Source organism: Euwallacea similis, chromosome 2 (assembly GCF_039881205.1).
Source record: "Euwallacea similis isolate ESF13 chromosome 2, ESF131.1, whole genome shotgun sequence".
In the NCBI taxonomy this organism is placed as follows: Eukaryota; Metazoa; Arthropoda; class Insecta; order Coleoptera; family Curculionidae; genus Euwallacea; species Euwallacea similis.
Window position 1 is genome coordinate 3,348,453 of NC_089610.1, and position 25,809 is coordinate 3,374,261.

Sequence of the window (25,809 nt, forward strand, 5' to 3'; positions counted from 1 at the left end):
ACACTACTATTTTCTTATTTAATCGAGTAGGTAAGACGGACTTCGGGCACATTTCATAATTGCAGTTTTAAAGTGATGAAAGAAATTATTTTTAAAAAATTGGTATGTTTATTCTATTAACTTAAACGGGCAAAAAAATCCACCTATTTTCTCAAGGCATTATAATGTCTCATAGAGATTTTATGATCAATTTGGAACACTTATAGCCCCTCTTGATCGTAAACCGGTCGACTTCCATTTCTCGAAGATCCTGGGTAGAAGGCTGATGGTTAATTGAAACATTGAAACGCTGAGTTCAATAACAGCTCAGAATTATTCCTTGCGTCTACCATAATCTTTTTTCACCGTCTCTTAATAATTGATGTTTGTGTCCATTTATTTTATATGTGGATTTCGATTCTTATGGGAATTTCTGCTGAATGGTACATCAGTCTAACAGAACCACCTAACTGTTGCCACTGTGTGAATATCAAGAAATACAAACGTATTCATATTTTACGCATCGAAACTTATAGAAATCTCCTCTGCCCCTGTTCTAGCTAGTTGGTTTAAATAAACAAAAAGAATGTATTCATTTTACCCTTTCATTAACTGGTGAAGTTAAAACACGCATATACAGACCTGTAAAGAAAGTGATTTACATACATTACTCGTAAGTATATCATATTAATGTATATCACCAAATATCCAAATATACACACATTTCTGATAAATCGTTTTAACTAAAACAGTTGTAAGTGGAAGACTCATGATGAAAGTTAAAAATAACTTGAGCTGACACACTAAACAAAAAAAACATTTACAGACACACACTTCACTGCTACTTATGTTCTTCTTCTTATGCTTCTTCTTCAGTTCCTTGTTTTCGCTTCGAGATCGGCTACGCTTACGTTTCTCCCTCGAACGTTCCTCGTGTTTTTCTTTTTCCTCTCTTTTGGTTCTTTTACCCTTGTCATTACTCTTGTCATTGTGACCCCTATGTCTATCTTTATCTCGGCTTCTATTTCTTCGATCGTGCCTTCTATGACCCTCAATCGCGATTCTATCTCTACGGTTAAACGGTGAGGAACTTCGGCGGTTATCAAGTAAAACAACGCCTGGTTCTGGATCATCAATCTTTTTCCCTAGACGCTCCTTTATCGAAAGTCTAGGTTTCTCCACTGGTACCTCTATCTTTATTTCTTTGGATTTTTCTCATCTGCATATACTTTAACTCGTTCTCTTCCGACATTTTTAATTTCGATAGGCCTTATTGAGTTAATGGCTCTAGCAAAAATTACGTTTTCGGCTCGCTTTAGGACTTCGCTCGATACTTTAGTCGAAGGATCCATGAAATCTTTATTGGTATCGCTGGGACTGTTCTGAATCTGCCCGTCTTCATCAACTTCCCATTTGGACTTTTCTGGGAAAGGAGCCAGGATATCCGACTTATCAAGCTTGATGTCCATGTCTGAATGTAACTCAAGGATTCCAGTGTCTTCCTCTTCCCCGAATTTGGGAAATTCCGCGTGTTCATCAGATTGTGTGTTTTCCTCGACATTATTTAACTGTTCCTGTAGGAAGCCGTTTTCTGGACATTCCTCACGATTCTTCTCAAATAAACTAAAATCATCACGTACTTCCCTAACTAGATCTTTTTAGGGTATCACCTCGTCCTATAAATCTATGCTTTTGAGATTCTCTGTTTCAATTCCTTCTTGCATTTTATGTTCTTCTATTTCCTTTTGTTGTTCTAGATCCTCCTTTTTTTCGTGTTTCTCCACGCGCGCTTGCTCCTCCGCTTCTAGAAGTTTTCTTGCCTCTTCAATCGCCTTCCTTTTGGCCTCCTCTTTCCTGGTTTCTTCCTCCCTCTTTCGTTTTTCGTCTTCAATGAATCTCAAACGTCGCTCCTCCTTCTTGCGCTCTTCTTCGAGATTTTTTCTTTCTTCCTCCTCTTTTTGTTTCCTCCGCTCCTCAATCTTTTTGCGAACTTCTTCAGACTCCTCAACGGTCCCAACAGACTGTCTAGGGATTACTTGTTTAAATTCTTCCTTTTTTGACTGATCATTCAATTTGTGACGATATTTATCCTTCTCTTTCTTCTTTTTCTTCTCCTCCTTCTTTTCTTTGTGCCTCTTCTTTTCCTTGCTCTTTTTCTTTTCTTCATCAGAAGGATCTTTATGGCGATCTTTATCCTTTTTTTTCTCTTCTTTAGGCGCCATAGAACTGCGCCTTTTCTTTGGTTTTTCTGGAGTTCCGCTCGAATTAGGATTTGGATTTCACCACGGATCAAGAGTCTTCGACCTCGAACGTTTCACCTCCTTCTTCCTGTCACGGTCTTGTTTCTCTCTATCCCTATTCCTATGCCGATGATCCTTTTGTCTAGGATTATGATGCCTATCCCTTTCTTGTCGAGGCGGGGTGTATCTTTGTTTACCTACCTTATTCGGTAGTACCTGTTCTGATAGCCGGGATGTGGTTATTCCGGTTAGTAAGGGCCTCTTGGGGGCCCCACTGTGGGGGTTGGTTAGCCATCGGACCAGGTGAGGGAGGACCTCTCCCTCTGACGCTGCTACGTTCGTAGTCTCTTTCTCTATCATCATAAAACCGGTCACGACTGTCTCCTCTACGATCTCTTGGTTTTTCTCGGAATGGACCTCGATCATATTCGCGATCGAAATCGACACGGTCGACACGTCGCCTAAAACAAACATACAAATTAGCGAATTTTTTTTTCCCTGCCAAAAATAACAATATTTGTGATTTAACATGCATCAAAACACCAAATAAAGTAAATATCAATTATTAGATCCTGTTCTGCAAAAAGTTTGCTTTCAAACCCGAAAAAAACATAATGTTGATTCACAGTGTCGAAATTTTGGGACGGACAAATTTTCGAAGCTTATTTGGCGAGGTACAACAAATTACGACCTGAAAAATTTTAGAATTATGCAGGTTTAAAGTTCATACGAAAAATGGGATGCATTGACGCTTAGTTTATTATTATCTCCTATGTGTGCGTTTGGAAAATTTTATTAATTTATACATTTTTAATAGATTCTCGACATCATCGCGTTCGTGGAAGCAGAACACTTTCGACTAGGCATTGGGGGATTCTACCCCACTCGCATAAAACGCACTCTCCTGATAAACCTTTCCACCATATTCACCTACTTTATCTCCTTCAGTCAAGTTGCTTTAGTGGTAAACTATGCCCGATCGACAACAGACGTAACAAAACTGTCCGAGATCTTTCTCTTTTCGATGACTCAAATCGCTTTCATTAACAAAATGATAAATTTCCATATTAACTCTAATAAGGTCGCAGTGCTTGACCAACAACTGGCACAAGACATGTTTACGCACGTGAATCTCACAGAGTTGAAAATCGGGAAAGATGCATTTAATAGTTGTCAAAATGTTGTGAGAGTATATCTCACTACATGCTTTGGGGTTACCCTATTGTATGGTTTGGTACCGCTACTAGAAAACATTACAATTGGAGGGAAAAATTATCCATTTCCGGGCAAATTCCCATTTAATCCAGACAACTATTATCCCTTAATATTTGGAGGGGAGGTATTGGCTGTTGCGGTGGGCGCGTGGATCAACGGGTGTAAGTCATGTTATAGATATATTTTATTAATAAACCAGGGAAGAGAAATTTTAACTTCAGCAATGGATTGTCTGTTCACGAAACACACAGTTATTGCCACTACTTTATGTACTATACTATGCGAAAAAATAACCCAACTGTTGGAAAATACGAAAGACAACCACATGGTGTACGATAGAATAAAACATTGTATCATCTATTACAATGAAGTAATTAAGTATGACCGATATTGTCTAATACAATCGAAATTGTTCTATTATTCTAAGCTAATTTTAGGTACACCTCTAACATCGAAGCCATATTTTCCTACGGGATATTAATTCAGTTTTTATGCAGCGGTATTGTGATTTGCTTAACAGGATTTCAGCTTTTGGTGGTAAATAAACACAAAATTTTTAACCCATGCCGATACTTAAGTAAACTGTTTTCAGGTTTCTGACGAACATGGTCAAATTGGGCTGTTGCTCGTATATTTAATATGTATGATGTTTCAGTTGGTGTTGTACTGCTGGTATGGGCATAATTTGATGGAAGAAGTTAGGAATTACCTGTATCTATCTAATGGATGCTTTCAAAATTATGTTTCAGAGTAACCGTATTACGAGAGCCTGCTACATAGTTAAATGGGAAGAAATCAACGTTAGTAATAGGAAAATGCTTATAATGATAATGGAAAGAGCGAAAAAGTCACTGGCTATACAGGCAATGGGCATATTCAGGCTAAATTTGGCAACTCTGATGACTGTAAGTATAGGTCGTCCAGTATAAAAACTGATACATGTCATAAATCAAGTAATTTCATTGCCAATCTTCACGTTCAAAATATGAAGTTTTCAACGAGGAAGTCGTACCTAAGTAAATAATAATTATGTGGATGAAATGCAACTAGTACTTGGGCCTAAGGATAACCTACTCGTTAACGTTTAATAACATATTTAAATTCGATATCAACGTAAATAATGGAAATGGTAATAACAATACTGGCAACAGGACGCGGTGCGGCCAAGTTAGTAGTATATTTGTCTTATCAAAATTCCCGCTTTACAGGTGATTTCTTTATCATAAAGTGTTCTTTTAAGAATACATGCTAGTGTGAATATACTCCACGTTCATTATTAGTATTTTTCAATATACCAAAACCAAAGTTAAAAACTCGATGTAACGACCTTATTTGTAATAGACCTATTTCTGTTGCATCATAATTCGGTTGAGCCGCATCCAAAAAATGCGATAAAGTTATGAAATTTTTCCTGCTAATAATTTATATGATATTTTGTAACGTGTTAGATTTATAAACAAATAACCTTAGACTGCCGTTTTGTCGCCTTTCTTGCACGCTTTTTGAATTCATGAATTTGCCACAATTTAAAAACAATCACAAAGCTACCTTAATGTTTTACCGCAAAGTTTTTCCATTATTTGCAGATCTTGCGCTCATCATACTCTTTTTTCACAGTACTACAACAAATCTACAAGAAATAATTTGAAAACGATGTGAACGATGACATCGACTACACTAGCAAATAGAAATTTCCTGTTACATGGAGTCAAAACTAATAAATAGTATTAGTGAGCAATCGATGGTATTTTAATGTTCGTTTATCCGAAATTATGGTTTAATTAAAAAAGAATCGACAAATGTTTAGTAAATAAGTGAACAATAGTAGGTAACTAGTGGCTAAATGCAACTCGTTTAGCGACTAATTTCGATTTTGCTACTTAACATTGATCACTTAATTTCAAAAGTCCCTGTACAAACCAACATACGGTTAACTATTTTTTAAATAGAATTCTTACCTCCATTCATAATTAGGAGAATGCCTGGTTCTTCCTGGGAGATGGTGACCTACTTCTGTGATGTTTTGGAGAGCCTCTTTTGCCACCATCTAGAAATGGCAAATTATAAGTTTAAATTTGTATTTCAAATTGATTAAAAGAATACTACAAGTTTAAAACAAAAAAAACTTACGATGTCCCCGATCTCTACTAGTTCTGTCTCTATCACCACTACGTGTAACTTTACTTGAAATTTTGTGAACAGGTGACTGCCTGGGCGAAACTCCCGGCGGACCCTCAGGCTCAGCATTTTTTACAATATCCACTAATGGTTCCTAAATATATAAGTTATAACACAAATTTATATTAATCACAATTATGAAACCTTACTTTTGTGAGGTCGTGCCCAATTTTGCCAGATTCAGTAGAATCTGCTTCAGATATTACAGTCTTTTCTTCAGATATTAAGGAATCTTTTGCTGTTGAATCCACTTCGGGCAAGGAAGTTGACTGGAATTACCAAATAAATAAATATTATCATGAAACTAAAATCTAAAATAATGTAAAACTTACATCTTTCTTCCCCGGTTCTTCAATTGAAATTTTGGGTTTAAAAATGGGTTTTTTCTCATAGCCAGTGGTATTTTTGAAGTTATTAACAGATTTTCTCAAAAACCTATAAAAACCGTGAAACGATATTAAACCATAAATTATGAAGCAACATATAATATATTCTGTATTTACCTATTGGGTATTAACGTTGCTGGAGAAATATCCTTTTCATGACAATCGGGGCATTCATGATCTTCACTTTCCAGGAGCATACTTCTTATGCATTCATCACAAAATGAATTTTTTGGGACATCATGGCCTTAATTTTATCTTCCTCTGGAGCATTAAGATTTGCTAAGTCAGTTGCTTTATTGAGGGTCCCACTTTCATCAATTTTGGAGGGAGAAGTAATATTGCCACCATATCCCTCCCACTGTTTCTGTTTTGGTGCAGTGACAGGGATTCTTGCAATCAGCAAGGAAGTATTTTTTGGAATTAAGGCATTTTCATCTTCATATACTGAAATTGATTAAAGAATGCATTTTAAAGAACTTAATTTTTATTTACAGCTAGAGGTGGTTAGTGGATGGGCTAAAATCAGAAATAACACTAAGCGTAAATACATATTGAGTATACACTTTGTGTTGGTTTCCTATTTAAAATACATTAGAGAGCTGCCAAAAGGCTCATTCTGCAGTATAGCTCCTGAATTAGATCTCAATAGTTGAATATTCATTCAAATGTAAGAAAAATACTCCATACAGGGTGGCGCATCGAAAACGAAACAAGCATTTCTCGTATTTAGAAATTTAAATTTAAAAATCGCTTGGACACGTAAACTTTGTATCCGAGGGGGACATATTATGAACGTATACTTGCTCCTTTCACATCAACCCTCTAGCCGGGGTGAGTTAAACCCCTAAAATCTTAAGTGGAAAGTAGGGTCAAGTAGTACCTTGTTTAAAAGGTTTTTCGATTCTCGTTATAGTGATACTCAAATTGGCCAACTTTGATTTAGCAATTTTCAAGAAATTCGGAAAAACTAGTTCAAAAGATGTATCATCTGGTATGAATTAATGATGTGAAAAAATTGCTAAGGACTGTGGTAAAAATAACATTAAGGCGTTTTTTTTGAAGGTATATGAATTCTGATAATTTCAACATTTGCGGGGAGCGCAGCGGCCCTTCTTTTTTGACTTGGTTGTAAAGCTACACAATAGAGATAAGCATTGTTATCATGTTTAGTATATTTTTACAGAAAATAAAAACTTATTTGGCCCTAATTGTTAGTACTAACCAGTAATTCGTGATCAGTTTTGAATATTCTCGTGCAGAAAATTTATTTTAGGATAAATTTATTTTAATTCCGTTTACGTTTTACAAATCAAAAATGGTTCATTCGATTGCAAAGAGAGTAGAATCATTCAATTATTTTATGAAAATCATCAGTGTGTTAACCGAACCGCTCAACTATTCAACCAGAATCATGAAGACAATCAAGTTCAAAACAAGTACATTTTGGAATTAGTTGATAAATTTTGTCAGACCGAGTGTGTAACTAATAAAAAAAAGAAATTATGGAAACCCTCCCATAAATGAAGCAATCAATGTTGCGGTTTTAGGACAGGTTCATCTGAATCCTACACTAAGTACTCGTCAATTGGATACTGTAACTGAAGTCAGTCGACGCACTATTCAAAGAATATTAAAGGCTCATCATTTTCATCCGTATAAGATCCACTTATTACAAGAATTGAATGAAGATGATTTTGACCGCCGTTTGAAATTTTGCGAAACTATAAGCGAACGAGCAATTGAAAATATCAATTATCTATTCAATATCTGATGAATGTTCTTTTTTTGTAAACGGCACAGTGAATCGTCATAACTGTCGCTATTGGTCAGATGAAAATCCCAGGATTTTTCATGAAGTGCATACCCAATATCCATAAAAATGAAATGTTTGGACTGGCATCTTTAGCGATCATCTTGTTGGTCCTTTTTTCTTACCTGGAAATCTCACTAGTGACATGTACTTACAATTATTACAAGATGCAATTGATCTCGCATTAACAGAATTATTAGAAAATGATGAAAATTACATTGAAGACTAGTTGATATTCCAGCAGGATGGTGCCCCTCCCCATTACGCATTGCGTGATAGAGAGTATTTAAATGAACAGTTTCCAGATCGTTGGATTGGAAGAAGAGGCGCTATTGAATGGCCCCCACGGTCACCAGATTTGTCACCTTTGGATTTTTTTCCTTAGGGTCACTTAAAAAGCAAGATTTATACAACCCAACTGGACTCTTTAGAAGACCTTCGCCAAAGGATAATAAATGAATGCCATCAAATAACACTTCAAATGCTCCAAAATGTGCGACAGCGATTTGAGCAAAACTTGTATTGCTACATAGAAACTGGTGGTCGTTACTTCGAACACTTAATTAACTAATACGTAGATAAATAAAAATAGCTAAACGCTTTAATGTTATTTTTACCACAGTTCTTAGCAATTTCTTCACATCATTAATTCACACCAGATGATACATCTTTTAAACTAATTTTTCCGAATTTTTGGAAAATTGCTAAATCAAAGTTGGCCAATTTGGGTATCACTATAACGAGAATCGAAAAACCTTTCAAATAAGGTACTACTCGACCCTACTTCCCATTTAAGATTTTAGGGGTTTAACTCACCCCGGCTAGAGGGTTGATGTGAAAGGAGCAAGTATACGTTCATAATGTGTTCCCCTCGGATATAAAGTTTACGTGTTCGAGCGTTTTTTAAATTTAAATTCTTAAATACACGAAAATGTCTCTGTTTCGTTTTTGATGCGCTACCCTGTATACTGTAGCGTTGTTTCCACATCTGAAATTTTAATTTTTTAAACATTTCAATTATCCTAAAGTTAACAATTTTAAACTTTACCTACATGCAGTGAAATTATTTCAGAACTTACCTAGAAATAATGATACATTTGACCTACTGATCTAGTGCCAGTGGCCAATTAAATGTTCCAAATTAAAAAAGCTCTTAAATGATGCTAGGCGGAGTTGACGACTTGCTTGCACATGAATTATAGTTTAACTTCAATTAGAAATCGAGATTAAGAGAATTTATTAGTACCTATCTACTTTCATATCTGTTTGAATGGGTTATCACAAACTTATGGAGAAGATTGTGAAGAAATAGTGAGAATATGTCTCAGGTTAGATTCAAGTTACACTACTATTTTCTTATTTAATCGAGTAGGTAAGACGGACTTCGGGCACATTTCATAATTGCAGTTTTAAAGTGATGAAAGAAATTATTTTTAAAAAATTGGTATGTTTATTCTATTAACTTAAACGGGCAAAAAAATCCACCTATGTTCTCAAGGCATTATAATGTCTCATAGAGATTTTATGATCAATTTGGAACACTTATAGCCCCTCTTGATCGTAAACCGGTCGACTTCCATTTCTCGAAGATCCTGGGTAGAAGGCTGATGGTTAATTGAAACATTAAAGCGCTAAGTTCAATAACAGCTCAGAATTATTCCTTGCGTCTACCATAATCTTTTTGCACCGTTTCTTAATGATTGATGTTTTTGATCATTTACTTTATATATGGGCTTCGATTCGTATGGGGATTTTTGCTGAACGGTACATCAGCCTAAAAGAACCACCTAACTGTTGCCCTGTGTGAATATCAGGAAATACAAATGTGTTCATATTTTTCGCGTCGAAACTTATAGAAATCTCCCCTGCCCCTGTTCTAGCTGGTTGGTTTAAATAAACAAAAAAAATATATTCATTTTACCCTTTTATTAACTGGTGAAGTCAAAACACGCATATACAGACCTGTAAAGAAAGTGATTTACATACATTACTCGTAAGTATATCATATTAATGTATATCACCAAATATCCAAATATATACACATTTGTGATAAATCGTTTTACCTAAAACAGTTGTAAGTTGAAGACTCATGATGAAAGTTAAAAATAACTTGAGCCCACACACTAAACAAAAAAAACATTTACAGACGCACACTTCACTATTACTTATGTTTCGACCTCTTTTTCTTCTTTTTAGTCTTCTTGTGCTTCTTCTTCTTCCGGTCCTTGTCGGACTCGCTCGAGTCACTACTAGAGTCTGAATCACTGCAAGTACTATCCTTCCTCTTCCTCTTTTTCTTTGATTTGCGTCTTTTCCTCTTTCGATCCTCTTCCGAACTAGAGCTAGATGATTCTGAACTACTACTGTCCTGTTCGATGGTCGTGCCCTTTCGGGCCTCTTTATCTTTTTTGCTTCCCTTCTCACTTGCTTCATCATCGTGCGTTTCTAAATCGTAGTCTGGCTCAAAGTTGGCTTCATCCAAGGTAGACTTGCGTTTATCTACTGCGGACTTAAGCATATCTTCAGATTTCTCTTCGCTTTTTCCTTCTTCAAACTTTTTAGGTTTCTCTTTCTTGCTCTTTCTATCTTTCTTCTTCTTCAGTTCCTTGTTTTCGCTTCGAGATCGGCTACGCTTACGTTTCTCCCTCGAACGTTCCTCGTGTTTTTCTTTTTCCTCTCTTTTGGTTCTTTTACCCTTGTCATTACTCTTGTCATTGTGACCCCTATGTCTATCTCTATCTCGGCTTCTATTTCTTCGATCGTGCCTTCTATGACCCTCAATCGCGATTCTTCTATCTCTACGGTTAAACGGTGAGGAACTTCGGCGGTTATCAAGTAAAACAACACCTGGTTCTGGATCATCAATCTTTTTCCCTAGACGTTCCTTTATCGAAAGTCTAGGTTTCTCCACTGGTACCTCTATTTTTGTTTTCTCTGGATTTTTCTCATCTGCATATACTTTAACTCGTTCTCCTCCGACCTTTTTAATTTCGATAGGCCTTATTGAGTTAATGGCTCTAGCAAAAATTACGTTTTCGGCTCGCTTTAGGACTTCGCTCGATACTTTAGTCGAAGGATCCATGAAATCTTTATTGGTATCGCTGGGACTGTTCTGAATCTGCCCGTCTTCATCAACTTCCCATTTGGACTTTTCTGGGAAAGGAGCCAGGATATCCGACTCATCAAGCTTGATGTCCATGTCTGAATGTAACTCAAGGATTCCAGTGTCTTCCTCTTCCCCGAATTTGGGAAATTCCGCGTGTTCATCAGATTGTGTGTTTTCCTCGACATTATTTAACTGTTCCTGTAGGAAGTCGTTTTCTGGACATTCCTCACGATTCTTCTCAAATAAACTAAAGTCATCACGTACTTCCCTAACTAGATCTTTTTCGGGTATCACCTCGTCATATAAATCTATGCTTTTGAGGTTCTCTGTTTCAATTCCTTCTTGCATTTTGTGTTCTTCTATTTCCTTTTGTTGTTCTAGCTCCTGTTCTTTTTCGTGTTTCTCCACGCGTGCCTGCTCCTCTGCTTCTAGAAGTTTTCGTGCCTCTTCAATCGCCTTCCTTTTGGCCTCCTCTTTCCTGGTTTCTTCCTCCCTCTTTCGTTTTTCGTCTTCAATGAATCTCAAACGTCGCTCCTCCTTCTTGCGCTCTTCTTCGAGTTTTTTTCTTTCTTCCTCCTCTTTTTGTTTCCTCCGCTCCTCAATCTTTTTGCGAACTTCTTCAGACTCCTCATCGGTCCCAACAGACTGTCTAGGGATTACTTGTTTAAATTCTTCCTTTTTTGACCGATCTTTCGATTTGTGACGATGTTTATCCTTCTTCTCTTTCTTCTTTTTCTTCTCCTCCTTCTTTTCTTTGTGCCTCTTCTTTTCCTTGCTCTTTTTCTTTTCTTCATCAGAAGGATCTTTATGGCGATCTTTATCCTTTTTTCTCTCTTCTTTAGGCTCAATAGAACTGCGCCTTTTCTTTGGTTTTTCTGGAGTTCCGCTCGACTTAGGACTTGGATTTCGCCACGGATCAGGGGTCTTGGACCTCGAGCGCTTCACCTCCTTCTTCCTGTCACGGTCTCGTTTCTCTCTATCCCTATCCCTATGCCGATCCTCCTTTTCTCTAGGACTATGATGCCTATCCCTTTCTTGTCTAGGAGGGGTGTGTCTTTGTTTATCTACCTTATTAACGGGAGGGAATTCACTTTCAAGGCCAGGAATGGGGGGTTGTTCAACGCCCGGCGGGGCGATGGCTTCGTATTTTCTTTCCGACTGAATGTGAAGTATTTGCTGAGGGTACCTAAACAAATGAAAATACCATTAGAACCACAATATTATCGCGTGGAAACTTAAAAGCTTAGAAAATAATTTTCGCTACGTCGTTTATGGTATCTAGAATCGCCCGGCCTTGAGTAGGTGCTGGCTTGGGATTTTCTTTCTATCCATTTGCATTACTCAGTTACGAATGGCTATTGTAATTTTAAAGTAGACAGTATTTCGAGTGTAAATTGTTATTGCAAATTAGTTAGGTACTATACATATATAAGTTCTGCTTAAGCCCTTATACACAGATTTGCTTAGTGCCTAATATTAGATTATTTTTCTTTCTGTTTACTATTGTATATCAAGGTCTCTAAGACTTCCTAAGGTCTCGATGTTACCATAAAAAAATACGAACCGTTGGCTAACTTGCAAAACAATTAAGTTTTTAGCCACAGGCCCTTTCAACCCAATAAACCTTAGAACATAGTTCTAATAACAGTTACATATAGAGGATCTTCTCTTTTTCTTCCTTTATTTCTGCAGACATTTTTATATGACTTGACCTTATTGACACAATACCATATAGATATGTATGAAACTAAACAAAAAATAAAGATACTGAGACTTCAGTAGCAAAAAACCATTCTAATATGAAATGTAAAAAGTAGGAAGGTCTCAATTTCACCGCCGAAATAAGGCATTTTCAGTTACAAACTTATGAGTGTAAGATTCAAGATCTGTTGTAAAACTCCTAAGAATCCCAGAATGATCACCATAACAGCAAAACTTTTTTCCGTGATACAATAAATTAAAATTTAAGTATTTGGAATGTTTTAAATTTTAAAATAGCATTTTTTGTATGACACAGTAAGGCAACTTTACCAAAGTTTAATTGTCGTTCAAATTACTTCTCGAGATTTGTAAGTCACCTCTACATTTGGAACACATAGGGTGACTTTTCTTCAATTATTACTCAATATTTCTAATTGGGTATAGATGCGCTATTATTGGCTCTAGATATATGAGACGTTTTTACTTTGTGCCCTTATAAATATTGTTGCATTATAATCGAGGTTTTGTGCATGCTGCAGCGTGCATAAAACTACGTACATAGAACGGTGTTTACGATGGTTACTAGAGAAACAATACAACCGACGTATCAATTTCAGCATGTCTAAACATTTCAACAAATCCATAAAACTTCTCAACAATGCAAATGTTAAATTTTAGAAAATGTATAAAACATGTTGTTGCATATATGTCGCACTTGCTTTAAAAATTTTCTTATAAGATATAATAAATGCACCTTGCCAGGTAAAACCATATTGGAATAGTCTTGTGTGTGATTGAAATCTGTGTTAAGCTATTTCTCATTATGGGTCAAGCAACGCTCACTCTCACGTGAGCGCGACTAGTCTAAACACATGATTGGAGCAAGACTGTTGCTACAATATGAAACGGCCTTAACTGAGGATTTAATTTTAATGATATTGTATGATATTTCAAACATATCGTGAATGGTAATGATTTCTAATGCTTTATGAGACCTTTAAAAATTGATTTTCAACTTAAAAAAGTTTATTACATGTAGGGATATAGGTATAGTCGAAGGCGATCATATCCAGCCGATTCATTAATCATACGAATCAAAAAAACTAAAAACACCGAATAACTGAAAGCATATTTCAAGTTAGTCTTTGACAAATCAGAGGATCCCCCACTGATAACTGCCTTCGACTATAGGAAATACAAATGTATTTTTATGAAGAAAATAATATTCTAAGTTAGATGTTTTACCAAAATGGTACAAAATGAGGAAATACCTATTTATTTAGTAATTTTTACCTCATAACGAAGTGATTAAATAATTCTTTTTTCAAAAATCAATTATTAAAGTAATTGGAGAACAAAATTAGAGAGCATTGCAGTAGCAATTAAAATTCGTAATTGGACGATGTACTTCTCATTTGCTTACAAATTTATTTTGGTTTCGTTCCTCAAAGCAAAATTGCATTAATTCGCGTTTTTTTATTTTTACTTTTCTCAGCATTCCATATGAAATTATTTCTTTTTTTTTACAAGCAAGACAACATTAAACCCTAACTTTTTTGGCGCTTATTACAGTTTCACTTTGAAGTATAGATTTAGAACGGGTGATCTTTTCTAATAGATATCCTTAAAAAAGTAGATAAACCAAAATGAAACAAATAACAACAAGACATATCAAAACATTAAAACAATAATATATTATTGGACGAGTATGTAATGAAGGTATAAATATTTCGATGGAGGAGTTTACGTTTCGGGCGAAGTGACGCAATTATCCTGAAGGGAAGATACTCATAATATACGACCACAATACTAAACTTTGTCGACGGGTAAACATTCGCAATTTTCGCAAAATAAATAGTAAACCTCTATAAAGAATTGTCGTATAAGAAGTCATTATTGTTTACCTTTTAACGCCAAATCCCAGTGCATAAACAGGCCACTTTTACATCAACTTTTCTCGACTTTCCAAAGGCTTTCTTGTCTCCTGGTTTACTTCTAGGACTTCACTGATTTGCGCATAATTCATTTTGGGTAGCATTTTTAATCGATTTGGCTTAAAATCACTAAATAATTAACAACAAAGTCTATAATATGTTGATGTTTCACGATTGCGGTGTCATTATTGTATTGTCGCGGCGCGTCGAAGCTTGAATAATCGTCTTTGAAGAATTTTGAAGTGATTACTCAAAGCATTATTGAAGCGCAGTGCAAAGCTCTAAAATGGCACCGAAAAAGGAAGCAGGCTTCCTTTTTCGGTGCCATTTTAGAGAATTTTACAGCGCTATTTGTCAACCGCTTATTTTCGTAAATTTTTGCAGTGTCGAATGCTTTGAGGAACACCCAGCATTGAGAGTATTCTCTGATGAGGTCCATCCAGCGTTTACTTCAACTATGCCAACAGGGGTTTGAAAGTAGCATTCAAGTTCAGGTTAAGATCTTCATGCGCCTATCTTTAAAATTACAATAGCCCTTCGATGCAATTCTTCTGTACCTAAAGCATTATTCAACGGTTGTACCTGTATATGAATGCACCACACAGGATTAAAAAATACAGCATTTCCTATAAAACTGTTTATTTTCAACCTTTACAGATGTAATATTGAAACAATGTAAAATATAATTATTCATGACGGTTGAAAAGTATACGATGGTTGACGACGATTAGATTAGAAAGAGTAAAGATGGCCCAAATCATAAATATAAATATAAAAGGCAAAATAGGTCATTAATGCTGTGATACATTAATTAACACTAAGTTACATTATCGCAGAATCATAAACGACTATTCGCATAAACACACAATCTGTTACTATAGGTATAACGCACATGACATTTAATAGTATTAGGTTCAATCCAACACATTAAAGAACAGTGCTGGGAACGAAGATTTTGCGCCAAAGTAAATCATGCAGTTTGCAACATAAATAATGATTTTATCTTTCGAGGGTGACTTCTTGTTGTACTTTGTTGAAACATTTTCTGGTGTATCATAAGCTAACTTGCTGAAGTTGTGGAACAGGGACAGAAAAGTTTTAACAAAAACTGTTTTTTGCTTCATTTATTAGTTAACAGCACTACTTCTACACATGTGCGGAAAAGACCAACAGGTTTTTTTTTTTTTGGTTACCGCCAATCAGTCGGTAAAATCACTATGGGTCGTCACAAAGTTATTAACTTACGAAGAATCAGTACTGTTTATTTACAGAAACTGGCCAATGCGCATATATTCGAGTTCAGACACTGAAATTTCATGTGTTGGAAGAACCTATAGAATACTCTTAGAAATTGCATTAGGGAATACGTATACTTTCATATAATGGTGTCACATCGTATACAATTGTCCCTTTATAAAAAAATATCACAGACAGGAAGACAGAACTGTGAAGATACTGACTGCAGCACTTTCCATAAGATCTCCCACACGAGTTGCTAGTTCCAATTAAGTACGTTAAAATATTTCCACATGATAAATTGGAGACAAAATATAATCCTGCATTTCACAATTCTAAGACTCGGCGAAAAACCTTGTCAATGCAGCCAACAATACGTCTTAACAAGACCAAATACCCAAATGCTTATAATGAATATGTATAAGCAAACAACCCGCGTATATTGCGAAAAAAACCAACAACTGCAGTTCTACTAAAAGTACCAATCAAAAAAACATTCAAAATATTCTTTAAGTTCTTACTCACGGTAAAAATTCGGTAGTACCTGTTCTGATAGCCGGGATGTGGTTGCTCCGGATAGTAAGGGTCTCTCTGAGGGCCCCACTGTGGGGGTGGGTTAGCCATCGGACCAGGTGGGGGAGGACCTCTCCCTCTGACACTGCTACGTTCGTAGTCTCTTTCTCTATCATCATAAAACCGGTCACGACTGTCTCCTCTACGATCTCTTGGTTTTTCTCGGAATGGACCTCGATCATATTCGCGATCGAAATCGACACGGTCGACACGTCGCCTAAAACAAACATACAAATTAGCGAATTTTTTTTTCCCTGCCAAAAATAACAATATTTGTGATTTAGCATGCATCAAAACACCAAATAAAGTAAATATCAATTATTAGATCCTGTTCTGCAAAAAGTTTGCTTTCAAACCCGAAAAAAACATAATGTTGATTCACAGTGTGGAAATTTTGGGACGGACAAATTTTCGAAGCTTATTTGGCGAGGTACAACAAATTACGACCTGAAAAATTTTAGAATTATGCAGGTTTAAAGTTCATACGAAAAATGGGATGCATTGACGCTTAGTTTATTATTATCTCCTATGTGTGCGTTTGGAAAATTTTATTAATTTATACATTTTTAATAGATTCTCGACATCATCGCGTTCGTGGAAGCAGAACACTTTCGACTAGGCATTGGGGGATTCTACCCCACTCGTATAAAACGCACTTTCCTGATAAAACTTGTCACCACTTTCACCTACTTTATTACCTTCAGTCAAGTTGCTTCAGTGGTAAACTATGCCCGATCGACAACAGACGTAACAAAACTGTCCGAGATCTTTCTCTTTTCGATGACTCAAGTAGCTTTCATTAACAAAATTATAAATTTCCATATTAACTCTAATAAGCTCGCAGTGCTTGACCAACAACTGGCACAAGACATGTTTACGCACGTGAATCTCACAGAGTTGAAAATCGGGAAAGATGCATTTAATAGTTGTCAAAATGTTGTGAGAGTATATCTCACTACATGCTTTGGAGTTACCCTATTGTATGGTTTGGTACCGTTACTAGAAAACATTACAACTGGAGGGAAAAATTATCCATTTCCGGGCAAATTCCCATTTAATCCAGACAACTATTATCCCTTAATATTTGGAGGGGAGGTATTGGCTGTTGCGGTGAGCGCGTGGATCAACGGGTGTAAGTCATGTTATAGATATATTTTATTAATAAACTAGGGAAGAGAAATTTTAACTTCAGCAATGGATTGTCTGTTCACGAAACACACAGTTATTGCCACTACTTTATGTACTATACTATGCGAAAAAATAACCCAACTGTTGGAAAATACAAAAGACAACCACATGGTGTACGATAGAATAAGACATTGTATCATCTATTACAATGAAATAATTAAGTAAGACCGATATTGTTTAATACAATCGAAGTTTTTCTGTTATTCTAAGCTAATTTTAGGTACACCTCTAACATCGAAGGCATATTTTCATATGGGATATTAATTCAGTTTTTATGCAGTGGTATTGTGATTTGCTTAACAGGATTTCAGCTTTTGGTGGTAAATAAACACAAACTTTTAACCCATGCCGATACTTAAGTAAACTGTTTTCAGGTTTCTGACGAACATGGTCAAATTGGGCTGTTGCTCGTATATTTAATATGTATGATGTTTCAGTTGGTGTTGTACTGCTGGTATGGGCATAATTTGATGGAAGAAGTTAGGAATTACCTGTATCTATCCAATGGATGCTTTCAAAATTATGTTTCAGAGTAACCGTATTACGAGAGCCTGCTACATAGTTAAATGGGAAGAAATCAACGTTAGTAATAGGAAAATGCTTATAATGATAATGGAAAGAGCGAAAAAGTCACTGGCTATACAGGCAATGGGCATATTCAGGCTAAATTTAGCAACTCTAATGACTGTAAGTATAAGTCGATTTGTAATAGGCCTATTTCTGTTGCATCATAGTTCGATTGAGCCGCATCCAAAAAGTGCGATAGAATTATGAAATTTTTCCTGCTAATAATTTATATGATATTTTGTAACGTGTTAAATTTAGAAACAAATAACTTTAGACTGCCGTTTTGTCGCCTTTCTTGCACACTTTTTGGATTCCTAAATTTGCCATAATTTAAAAATAATCATAAAACTACCTTGATGTTTTACAGCAAAATTTTTCATTTATTTGCAGATCTTACGTTCATCATACTCTTTTTTCGCAGTACTACAACAAATATACAAGAAATAATTTGTAAACGATGTGAACGATGACATCGAATACTCTAGCAAATAGAAATTTCTTGTTACATGGAGTCAAAACTAATAAATAGTATTAGTGAGCAATCAATGGTATTTTAATATTCGATTATCCGAAATTATAGTTTAATTAAAAAAGAATCGACAAATGTTTAGTAAATAAATGAACAAAGGTAATACTTGTTTAATTTTGAAAATTAAACACTTAAAGATTCAAGCAACATAATTGAAGGAATGATTTGATAAATATTTTATAACTGTTCTATGTGATACCATTCGCCAATTTCTCAAGAACTGTTACATTTAGAGATGTAGACACAAAATACTATAGGATACGAATTCAAACACTTCATAATATATACACATGATGTTTCAAAAAAGAAAATATATTTACCTACCGAATCGCTGAGCCTGTATTTATATATAATATTTATCTTATAAAAAATGCACGACTAAAAAACAATTTAACGTATTCGAGCAATTTCATAAAAAGAAATCTTATTACGAAATATGGTCAAGCAAAGAACCCAAAAAATATTTTTAGAAACTAAGAAATTAAAATCTTCAAACTAATCTTTAGTTCTTCAATTAACCTAAAAATGGCAACTTCATCTACTTCAACATTATATCATTACAATCTACACATACAAAATCTACTTCAAACCATCAACAAATTTTATAACCTGCATTTATTTTCATAGCTTTTCCACTTTGATTCAGGTTGTAAAACTTGATATTAAAAAAACAACTCTACCAAGAGAACCTAGGACATGCTCGTACCTTGGAGGAGAAGACAACCGATTTGGAGATCTGAATCGCCCGGGGGGACCCCTCCTCGACTGCAATGGAGGTGGGGACCTCCTCGGGAGCGGATGTGGAGAGCCTCTCGGGCTCGGTCTAGGAGAATACGAGCGCGATCGCGACCTAAAATTGACAATAAAGAGGCGTTCTGTGAGACATATCTATTAGAGATAAAAAAATATAAATCTCAACATTAAGGGCCCCCGCAAACTACAGGTTAAACAGTCAGCAGATAGTTTAGTTAGCTGGGTGTGCACCATTTCATGCCTTATCGGCCAATTTAGCGTCGACTCTGTGCCTCACACGATTATTTGCATGGCTTCGTATTATGAATATTGTTTATTTTCCGCGAACACGGACAGAAACAACTAACTGAAAATTAGAAATTTCCATAAAGCACACTTAATTAAATCTATATTTTCCCACTTGATTTCTACTACTTGCGGACGAAAAGTAAGGAATAAGAAATAATTATCTCTGGTACATTACTAAAACTAAAAAAATATCGCTAAAACACGTACGCTGTTTTTATTTCTTGTGTCCTTTATACGAATATTTAAGATTATACAGGGTAGGTCCAAAAAGGAGAGTTGTACTAAAATTAAGATGTTCACATCACTACACCTTATACTAGTTTTACACTTTCAGGCTTCCTGTTCGACAATAAACATTTTTCATACAGCATGTTTCTTATTTTGTCGTTTAGACAAATTGTACCTCTTATAAATTAGGGTAAAAAATTATTATTTTATTGATACGGCAACAATGCAACGTTAAATTATTATAATAATTATAACGCAATTTTGCAATATTTCGATTAAATTTTCTCATTTAACAATAAAGTACCTGTAAACGCTGCCAAAAGTACCGCGAATTACGACATACCTGCTCAAAGAGAAGGACCGGCTTCGGCTCCTCGACATCCGTCTCCTCGGACTTCTGCTGCGTCTTCGCATTGGGGGCGGTGATCGGCTAAAACTGCGGCTGCGGCTACGACTCCAACTGCGTCGTGCCATACGCTGCGCCCTAGCCCGTTTTTCATCTTTCTCTCGCAATATGCGATTAAATGCTGCCAAAGGGTCATCAATAACTCTGAAGCAAATAAAAAATTATTTTGCAAAACATTTCAAAACGTTACGAGTTGTTGAGTTTGTAGAAAATTTTGCGCTTCTTGATTTAGAATTTTTTGCCTTGAAACATAGCATGTCCTTAACTTATAAAGTGAAGACTTAAACTGTCAAATAAAATTACAAATGTCGTAAATTTGTTGAAGAATAGAAACGTAACTATGGATATCTAAAAATAAAGCATTAAGGCACAGGTTGAATTCAATGAAAATTGAACAGGTTTAATGTATGCGGAAAAGAGTCGTACAAATAAATGGAGAAAGACTAAAAAAAATTTTAACTTACCCTGGCGGAGTTCTATCTCTACCGTTACGACGACCGCCAAATTCTCGCGGTCTACCGGGAAAACTTGGTCCGAAGTTTCCAGGAGGGCCATTCATTGGATCAAATGCGGGTCTTGGAGCGTATTGTCTAGAAATTATTAATATTACAATGAGAAAATTGATCTTTACCAAACAAGTATATGAGTGGGTTCTTGAGTTATTAGTCTGTGCGGAGGGTAAAATAAATTTTTAAGGTTTCGAGAACGTTCATGGACTTCATCAGTTTTAAATATGACTCCCTCTATGCGTCTAGACAAATAGCGAAAGGAACGTATAAAATAAGGAAACATAGAAAATTCTTTAAAATCACACTGAAAGATATGCATAAATAACAATTATATACCTTGTAGATGGCGTCTATTCGCCATCTATAGGGAGCCATTTTAAAAGCATGTCGCTGGACTTCTAAAACATTTTCTTATTCTATGCCGAAACTTGGAATAGTTATAAGTTTCATTCACCCTTCACCCAGCCCACTATTCCACGAACAACACAGTCATTAATAATATAAATAATAGAAAATAATTAGATTCTAATGATTGCACTTACCCTGGACCAGGGGGCATGTATGGTGGCGGTTGAGCACCGGGCGGCGGCAACCGGTAATTTGGTGGCGCTCCGGGAGGAATAAACGGTGGAGGCTGGCCATGAGCATACGCACCAGGAGGCATACCAGGCGGAGGACCCTTGAAAATAATTTAAATTGTGAATATCAATAAACACATTATAGGTGATCATTTAACAAAAACGCAACTTTTTTACCATCAAACAAATGCATTTAGACAACAAAACCAATAAAGATGTGAATATACTCTAATTACCTGCATAGGCGGTGCACCAGGTGGCATACCATTTCCTGGTCCACCTTGTAAAACATCCCCCAGTGGTATTCCTGGCATCGGACGAGGTGGAGGAATAGGATAATTTGTTCCCATTCCCGGAGGCACATCATCTCTAGTTGGCGTTTCAGGAGAACGAATTCTGAGAACATAATAATTGAATAGAGGTTGTTGGACTGGTCGAACTGAATACTATCTTAATTTATTTCTAATTTTTCTGAATTACAAGAAAATAACATAAATTTTAAGATATTCGAATTGCGTTCTGTATTTGCAGAACTATAGCATGTATTGTCATTACTGGTCCCATTTATCAGTGAGTAATGAAATGCTTTCATTATGTAACTAGTGGCTAAATGCAACCCGTTTAGCCATTTATTTCGATTTTGCCATTTTAAAAAAATAGAATTCTTACCTCCGTTCATAATTTGGAGAATGCCTGGTTCTTGACTTCCTGGGAGATGGTGACCTACTTCTGTGATGTTTTGGAGAGCCTCTTTTGCCACCATCTAGAAATGGCAAATTATAAGTTTAAATTTGTATTTCAAATTGATTAAAAGAATACTACAAGTTTAAAACAAAAAAAACTTACGATGTCCCCGATCTCTACTAGTTCTGTCTCTATCACCACTACGTGTAACTTTACTTGAAATTTTGTGAACAGGTGACTGCCTGGGCGAAACTCCCGGCGGACCCTCAGGCTCAGCATTTTTTACAATATCCACTAATGGTTCCTAAATATATAAGTTATAACACAAATTTATATTAATCACAATTATGAAACCTTACTTTTGTGAGGTCGTGCCCAATTTTGCCAGATTCAGTAGAATCTGCTTCAGATATTACAGTCTTTTCTTCAGATATTAAGGAATCTTTTGCTGTTGAATCCACTTCGGGCAAGGAAGTTGACTGGAATTACCAAATAAATAAATATTATCATGAAACTAAAATCTAAAATAATGTAAAACTTACATCTTTCTTCCCCGGTTCTTCAATTGAAATTTTGGGTTTAAAAATGGGTTTTTTCTCATAGCCAGTGGTATTTTTGAAGTTATTAACAGATTTTCTCAAAAACCTATAAAAACCGTGAAACGATATTAAACCATAAATTATGAAGCAACATATAATATATTCTGTATTTACCTATTGGGTATTAACGTTGCTGGAGAAATATCCTTTTCATGACAATCGGGGCATTCATGATCTTCACTTTCCAGGAGCATACTTCTTATGCATTCATCACAAAAAGAATTTCCTAGAATATAGAAATTAACATTTCGCATTTTAGAATTAAATTATTGCCACATACCACAGCAGGGAATCATAACAGCGTCAGCCAGCAGATCTGAACAAATGGAACAAAGCAAATCCTCTGGAATCTCAGGTTTGAGTTGCTGTACAGGGGCTGAAGCTTGTTTCTGGGTGTAAGCCTGCAAGTCCAAAGCAGGAACTGCATATTGACCATTTGAGGTCATCATGGCACCCGGAACCTGTGGGCCTTCAACAGGGATCAGGAAACTTTGAGGAATGCCTGTAGTTTTTTTTATTTCAAGTGGTTCCTACCAATGCAATTGAGATTATAAACAACTAAACCTAAGTGCTTAGTCGTTTACATACCACTCCTTGCCCTAAAGGACAATCCTTTATCCAGTGCCCTCCTTGATGACATTTGTAACAACGATAAGTAGTAGGTACTGGACCAACTTGATTAGCACCACGTATTTTTAAATAACTATAAAAGGCGATGAGTATACAAACCAATATAATAATATATATATATAATATAAAACAACCTTAGACTAACAATAATAGTAGGTACTCACTTGCTTGGATCATAATCTTGTGTGCTTTGGGACATCATGGCCTTAATTTTATCTTCCTCTGGAGCATCAAGATTTGCTAAGTCAGTTGCTTTACTGAGAGTCCCACTTTCATCAATTTTGGAAGGAGGAGTAATATTGCCACCATATCCCTCCCACTGTTTCTGTTTTGGTGCAGTGACAGGGATTCTTGCAATCAGCAAGGAAGTATTTTTTGGAATTAAGGCATTTTCATCTTCATATACTGAAATTGATTAAAGAATGCATTTTAAAGAACTTAATTTTTATTTACAGCTAGAGGTGGTTAGTGAATGGGCTAAAATCAGAAATAACACTAAGCGTAAATACATATTGAGTATACACTTTGTGTTGGCTTCCTATTTAAAATACATTAGAGAGCTGCCAAGAGGCTCATTCTGCAGTATAGCTCCTGAATTAGATCCCAATAGTTGAATATTCATTCAAATGTAAGAAAAATACTACATATATTTAATAAATGCCTCATTAGTATCATATTTCAACATTTGCAAGTGGTTCAGGTGGCAATTTCAGTTCATATTAGAGAATTATTAAAATGCATTAAAATTGTTTTTTTATATTTTTTTGTAACATTTGTGTCTTGCATGTTAAGAAAAATGTTGAAACATATTTTGATTTTATACAAAAAATTGCCCAAACAACGTCCTAGTTTTATATTTCTACAGTGAGTAGTTATTGTACTATTTAAGAGAAAATGAAAAAAACAGATTCAAAAAGAGCATTAAATTAATTATTAATATTTGTACTATTTTAACTGATATGGTATCTCTTATGGATAAGAAGATCCTTATACCATGCTGTATTGAATATTGACTAAACTTGGAACTGTAAATTGCTGAATGCAACAAGTCCTTCTTGGAATTAGTACTTGTTACTTTCAATTCCTCTGCTGTAATGATTTTTTTTTGTAATTGTTACTTATTTTCATCACTACCATGAGTCAGGATGTTGATATGGAGGCATAATTTATGAGATCATAGGATTGTGATAGACTTGAAAATTAGTTATATCAACTACACTGAAAGAATTGCTGTAAAGACAATACAAGTAGGAAGATTAATCATACTGTAGGTATTTTATCAGTGTTGAGACACTAGAGGCTTAAATTAGTTTTGTTAACCCTCTTAATTATTATATTATTGGACTTAAATTGAAATAGGACTTTCCTTTTAAGACTGTTGAATTTGGCATACTCTATTCAGGGCATTGTACAGAGCAGGTTAAAGTAGACATAGAAACTTTTTTTGAGTCACCTTGTAATTGCTTTAAAAAAAAAATTAAATAACCATTTTGATTATTGACATGCATTGAATTTAAAAATGCACTGTGGCATAATGGGGTTTGAAGAGATGATTGATGGTCTGCTAACTCTCTCTTCTAAAACTTAAGACGCACACCCCCAAAGGGGCACAATTCAAAAGTCTGAGGTTATAAGCAGTTTAAGGCACTATAAAGGAATGACACACCAAGCACTCAAGTGATGGATTAGTAAAAAAAGAAACATAATTCAGCAATTGTAAGACCTCAGATTACATAAAAGTTGACAGTAAAGGTTTATATCAGGAAAACATAAGAATTATAAAACTTACTTTCTCCAGTTTGGGCATTAGTAATCCGCAGATCAAAATCAGTGCTTTTTCCAATACGCTTCTGCTGTATAATAGCATTTTTCAGATCTTTCACTGATATATGCAAACCATCAAAAGTTATTGTATCATACTCTAAGGCGGACTTAAATCTATAATGCACCGACATGGCTGTGCCGAAGACTAAAGACCCTTGAAAGATGGATTGTTGTTTCTATTTGGCTTTCCCAATTTGAAGCAATTTCCCTACACCTACACTACACAGAATATGATATTCTTCACTTGGAGCGACCAGGGACAGAGTTCGATGCACGTTCACATGAAAGTAATGTGATTATTTTCATACTAAGTTTTTCTTCGTGTTCCGTCAAAATAAAAACATATCTGGAGTCTTCAAAAGAAACAACACAAATTAAATGTAAGTAGGAACATGGCGATCACCGGTGTCCAAAATCACAAATACAAATTACAAATGGAGGGTCAAATAAGTGAAAACTGAAACGTGACTACGTCATACATCAGAGCTGTCAGATGACAAAGATAGACGTCACACATCAGCAAGGTACTAAGACAACAATAAACTGTCTTCTAATTACTGAGTCTAAGTCTAATACTAAGTGTTTCCTCTAGCTCATTCGTTACTGAGTATTTAGTAACTCGGCAACTCAGTATGTAAAGCTGAACCTTAACGTTTGTGCTTGGACAC

The 25,809-nt window shown here is 35.5% G+C and overlaps 3 protein-coding genes and 1 pseudogene across 4 annotated transcripts; 2 read left to right on the forward strand and 2 right to left on the reverse strand.

Moving 5' to 3' along the window:
* Positions 1–380: 380 nt before the first annotated feature.
* On the reverse strand, positions 381–6,548 carry LOC136419383 (glutamic acid-rich protein-like; annotated as a pseudogene).
* On the forward strand, positions 3,560–5,153 carry LOC136419182 (odorant receptor Or2-like). The gene is made up of 6 exons (XM_066405379.1): positions 3,560–3,595; positions 3,656–3,812; positions 3,872–3,971; positions 4,027–4,131; positions 4,184–4,343; positions 5,021–5,153. The coding sequence occupies exons 2-6, from the start codon at positions 3,658–3,660 to the stop codon at positions 5,080–5,082; spliced, it is 582 nt and encodes a 193-aa protein (XP_066261476.1). The 5' UTR covers positions 3,560–3,595; positions 3,656–3,657; the 3' UTR covers positions 5,083–5,153.
* A 3,171-nt stretch (positions 6,549–9,719) lies between the features above and the next one.
* LOC136419492 (E3 ubiquitin-protein ligase RBBP6-like) lies at positions 9,720–25,586 on the reverse strand. Of its 2 annotated transcripts, XM_066405868.1 has the most exons (16): positions 25,107–25,586; positions 23,482–23,722; positions 23,276–23,390; positions 22,968–23,217; positions 22,802–22,913; positions 22,631–22,733; positions 22,448–22,567; positions 22,251–22,392; positions 22,074–22,167; positions 21,641–21,800; positions 21,369–21,505; positions 20,782–20,907; positions 20,255–20,461; positions 19,349–19,492; positions 16,330–16,575; positions 9,720–12,100 (listed from the first exon to the last, which is right to left on the reverse strand). In XM_066405868.1, exons 1-16 carry the CDS (start codon positions 25,270–25,272, stop codon positions 9,970–9,972), a joined length of 4,494 nt encoding a protein of 1,497 aa, XP_066261965.1. In that variant the 5' UTR covers positions 25,273–25,586; the 3' UTR covers positions 9,720–9,969. The 2 variants fall into 2 exon arrangements, with proteins under 2 accessions (XP_066261965.1, XP_066261966.1); XM_066405869.1 differs by lacking the exon at positions 19,349–19,492.
* Positions 16,824–18,619, forward strand: LOC136417593 (odorant receptor 10-like). The gene is made up of 7 exons (XM_066403355.1): positions 16,824–16,829; positions 16,932–17,490; positions 17,551–17,707; positions 17,767–17,866; positions 17,921–18,025; positions 18,078–18,233; positions 18,504–18,619. The coding sequence occupies exons 1-7, from the start codon at positions 16,824–16,826 to the stop codon at positions 18,558–18,560; spliced, it is 1,140 nt and encodes a 379-aa protein (XP_066259452.1). The 3' UTR covers positions 18,561–18,619.
* Positions 25,587–25,809: the final 223 nt, after the last annotated feature.

Excerpts from the sequence above, each read along its gene's own strand:
- LOC136417593 (XM_066403355.1), top strand. Across the intron at positions 17,491-17,550 it reads GAGCGCGTGGATCAACGGGT|CAATGGATTGTCTGTTCACG; the intron begins GTAAGTCATGTT and ends TTTTAACTTCAG. Across the intron at positions 17,708-17,766 it reads TATTACAATGAAATAATTAA|GTACACCTCTAACATCGAAG; the intron begins GTAAGACCGATA and ends AGCTAATTTTAG.
- LOC136419492 (XM_066405868.1), bottom strand. The coding sequence starts at position 25,272 with ATGTCGGTGCATTATAGATTTAAGTCCGCCTTAGAGTATGATACAATA. Across the intron at positions 23,218-23,275 it reads GTCCTTTAGGGCAAGGAGTG|GAACCACTTGAAATAAAAAA; the intron begins GTATGTAAACGA and ends TTGCATTGGTAG. Across the intron at positions 22,168-22,250 it reads TAGTAGAGATCGGGGACATC|ATGGTGGCAAAAGAGGCTCT; the intron begins GTAAGTTTTTTT and ends TGCCATTTCTAG.
- LOC136419182 (XM_066405379.1), top strand. The coding sequence starts at position 3,658 with ATGGATTGTCTGTTCACGAAACACACAGTTATTGCCACTACTTTATGT. Across the intron at positions 3,972-4,026 it reads CAGGATTTCAGCTTTTGGTG|GTTTCTGACGAACATGGTCA; the intron begins GTAAATAAACAC and ends AACTGTTTTCAG. Across the intron at positions 4,132-4,183 it reads GGCATAATTTGATGGAAGAA|AGTAACCGTATTACGAGAGC; the intron begins GTTAGGAATTAC and ends ATTATGTTTCAG.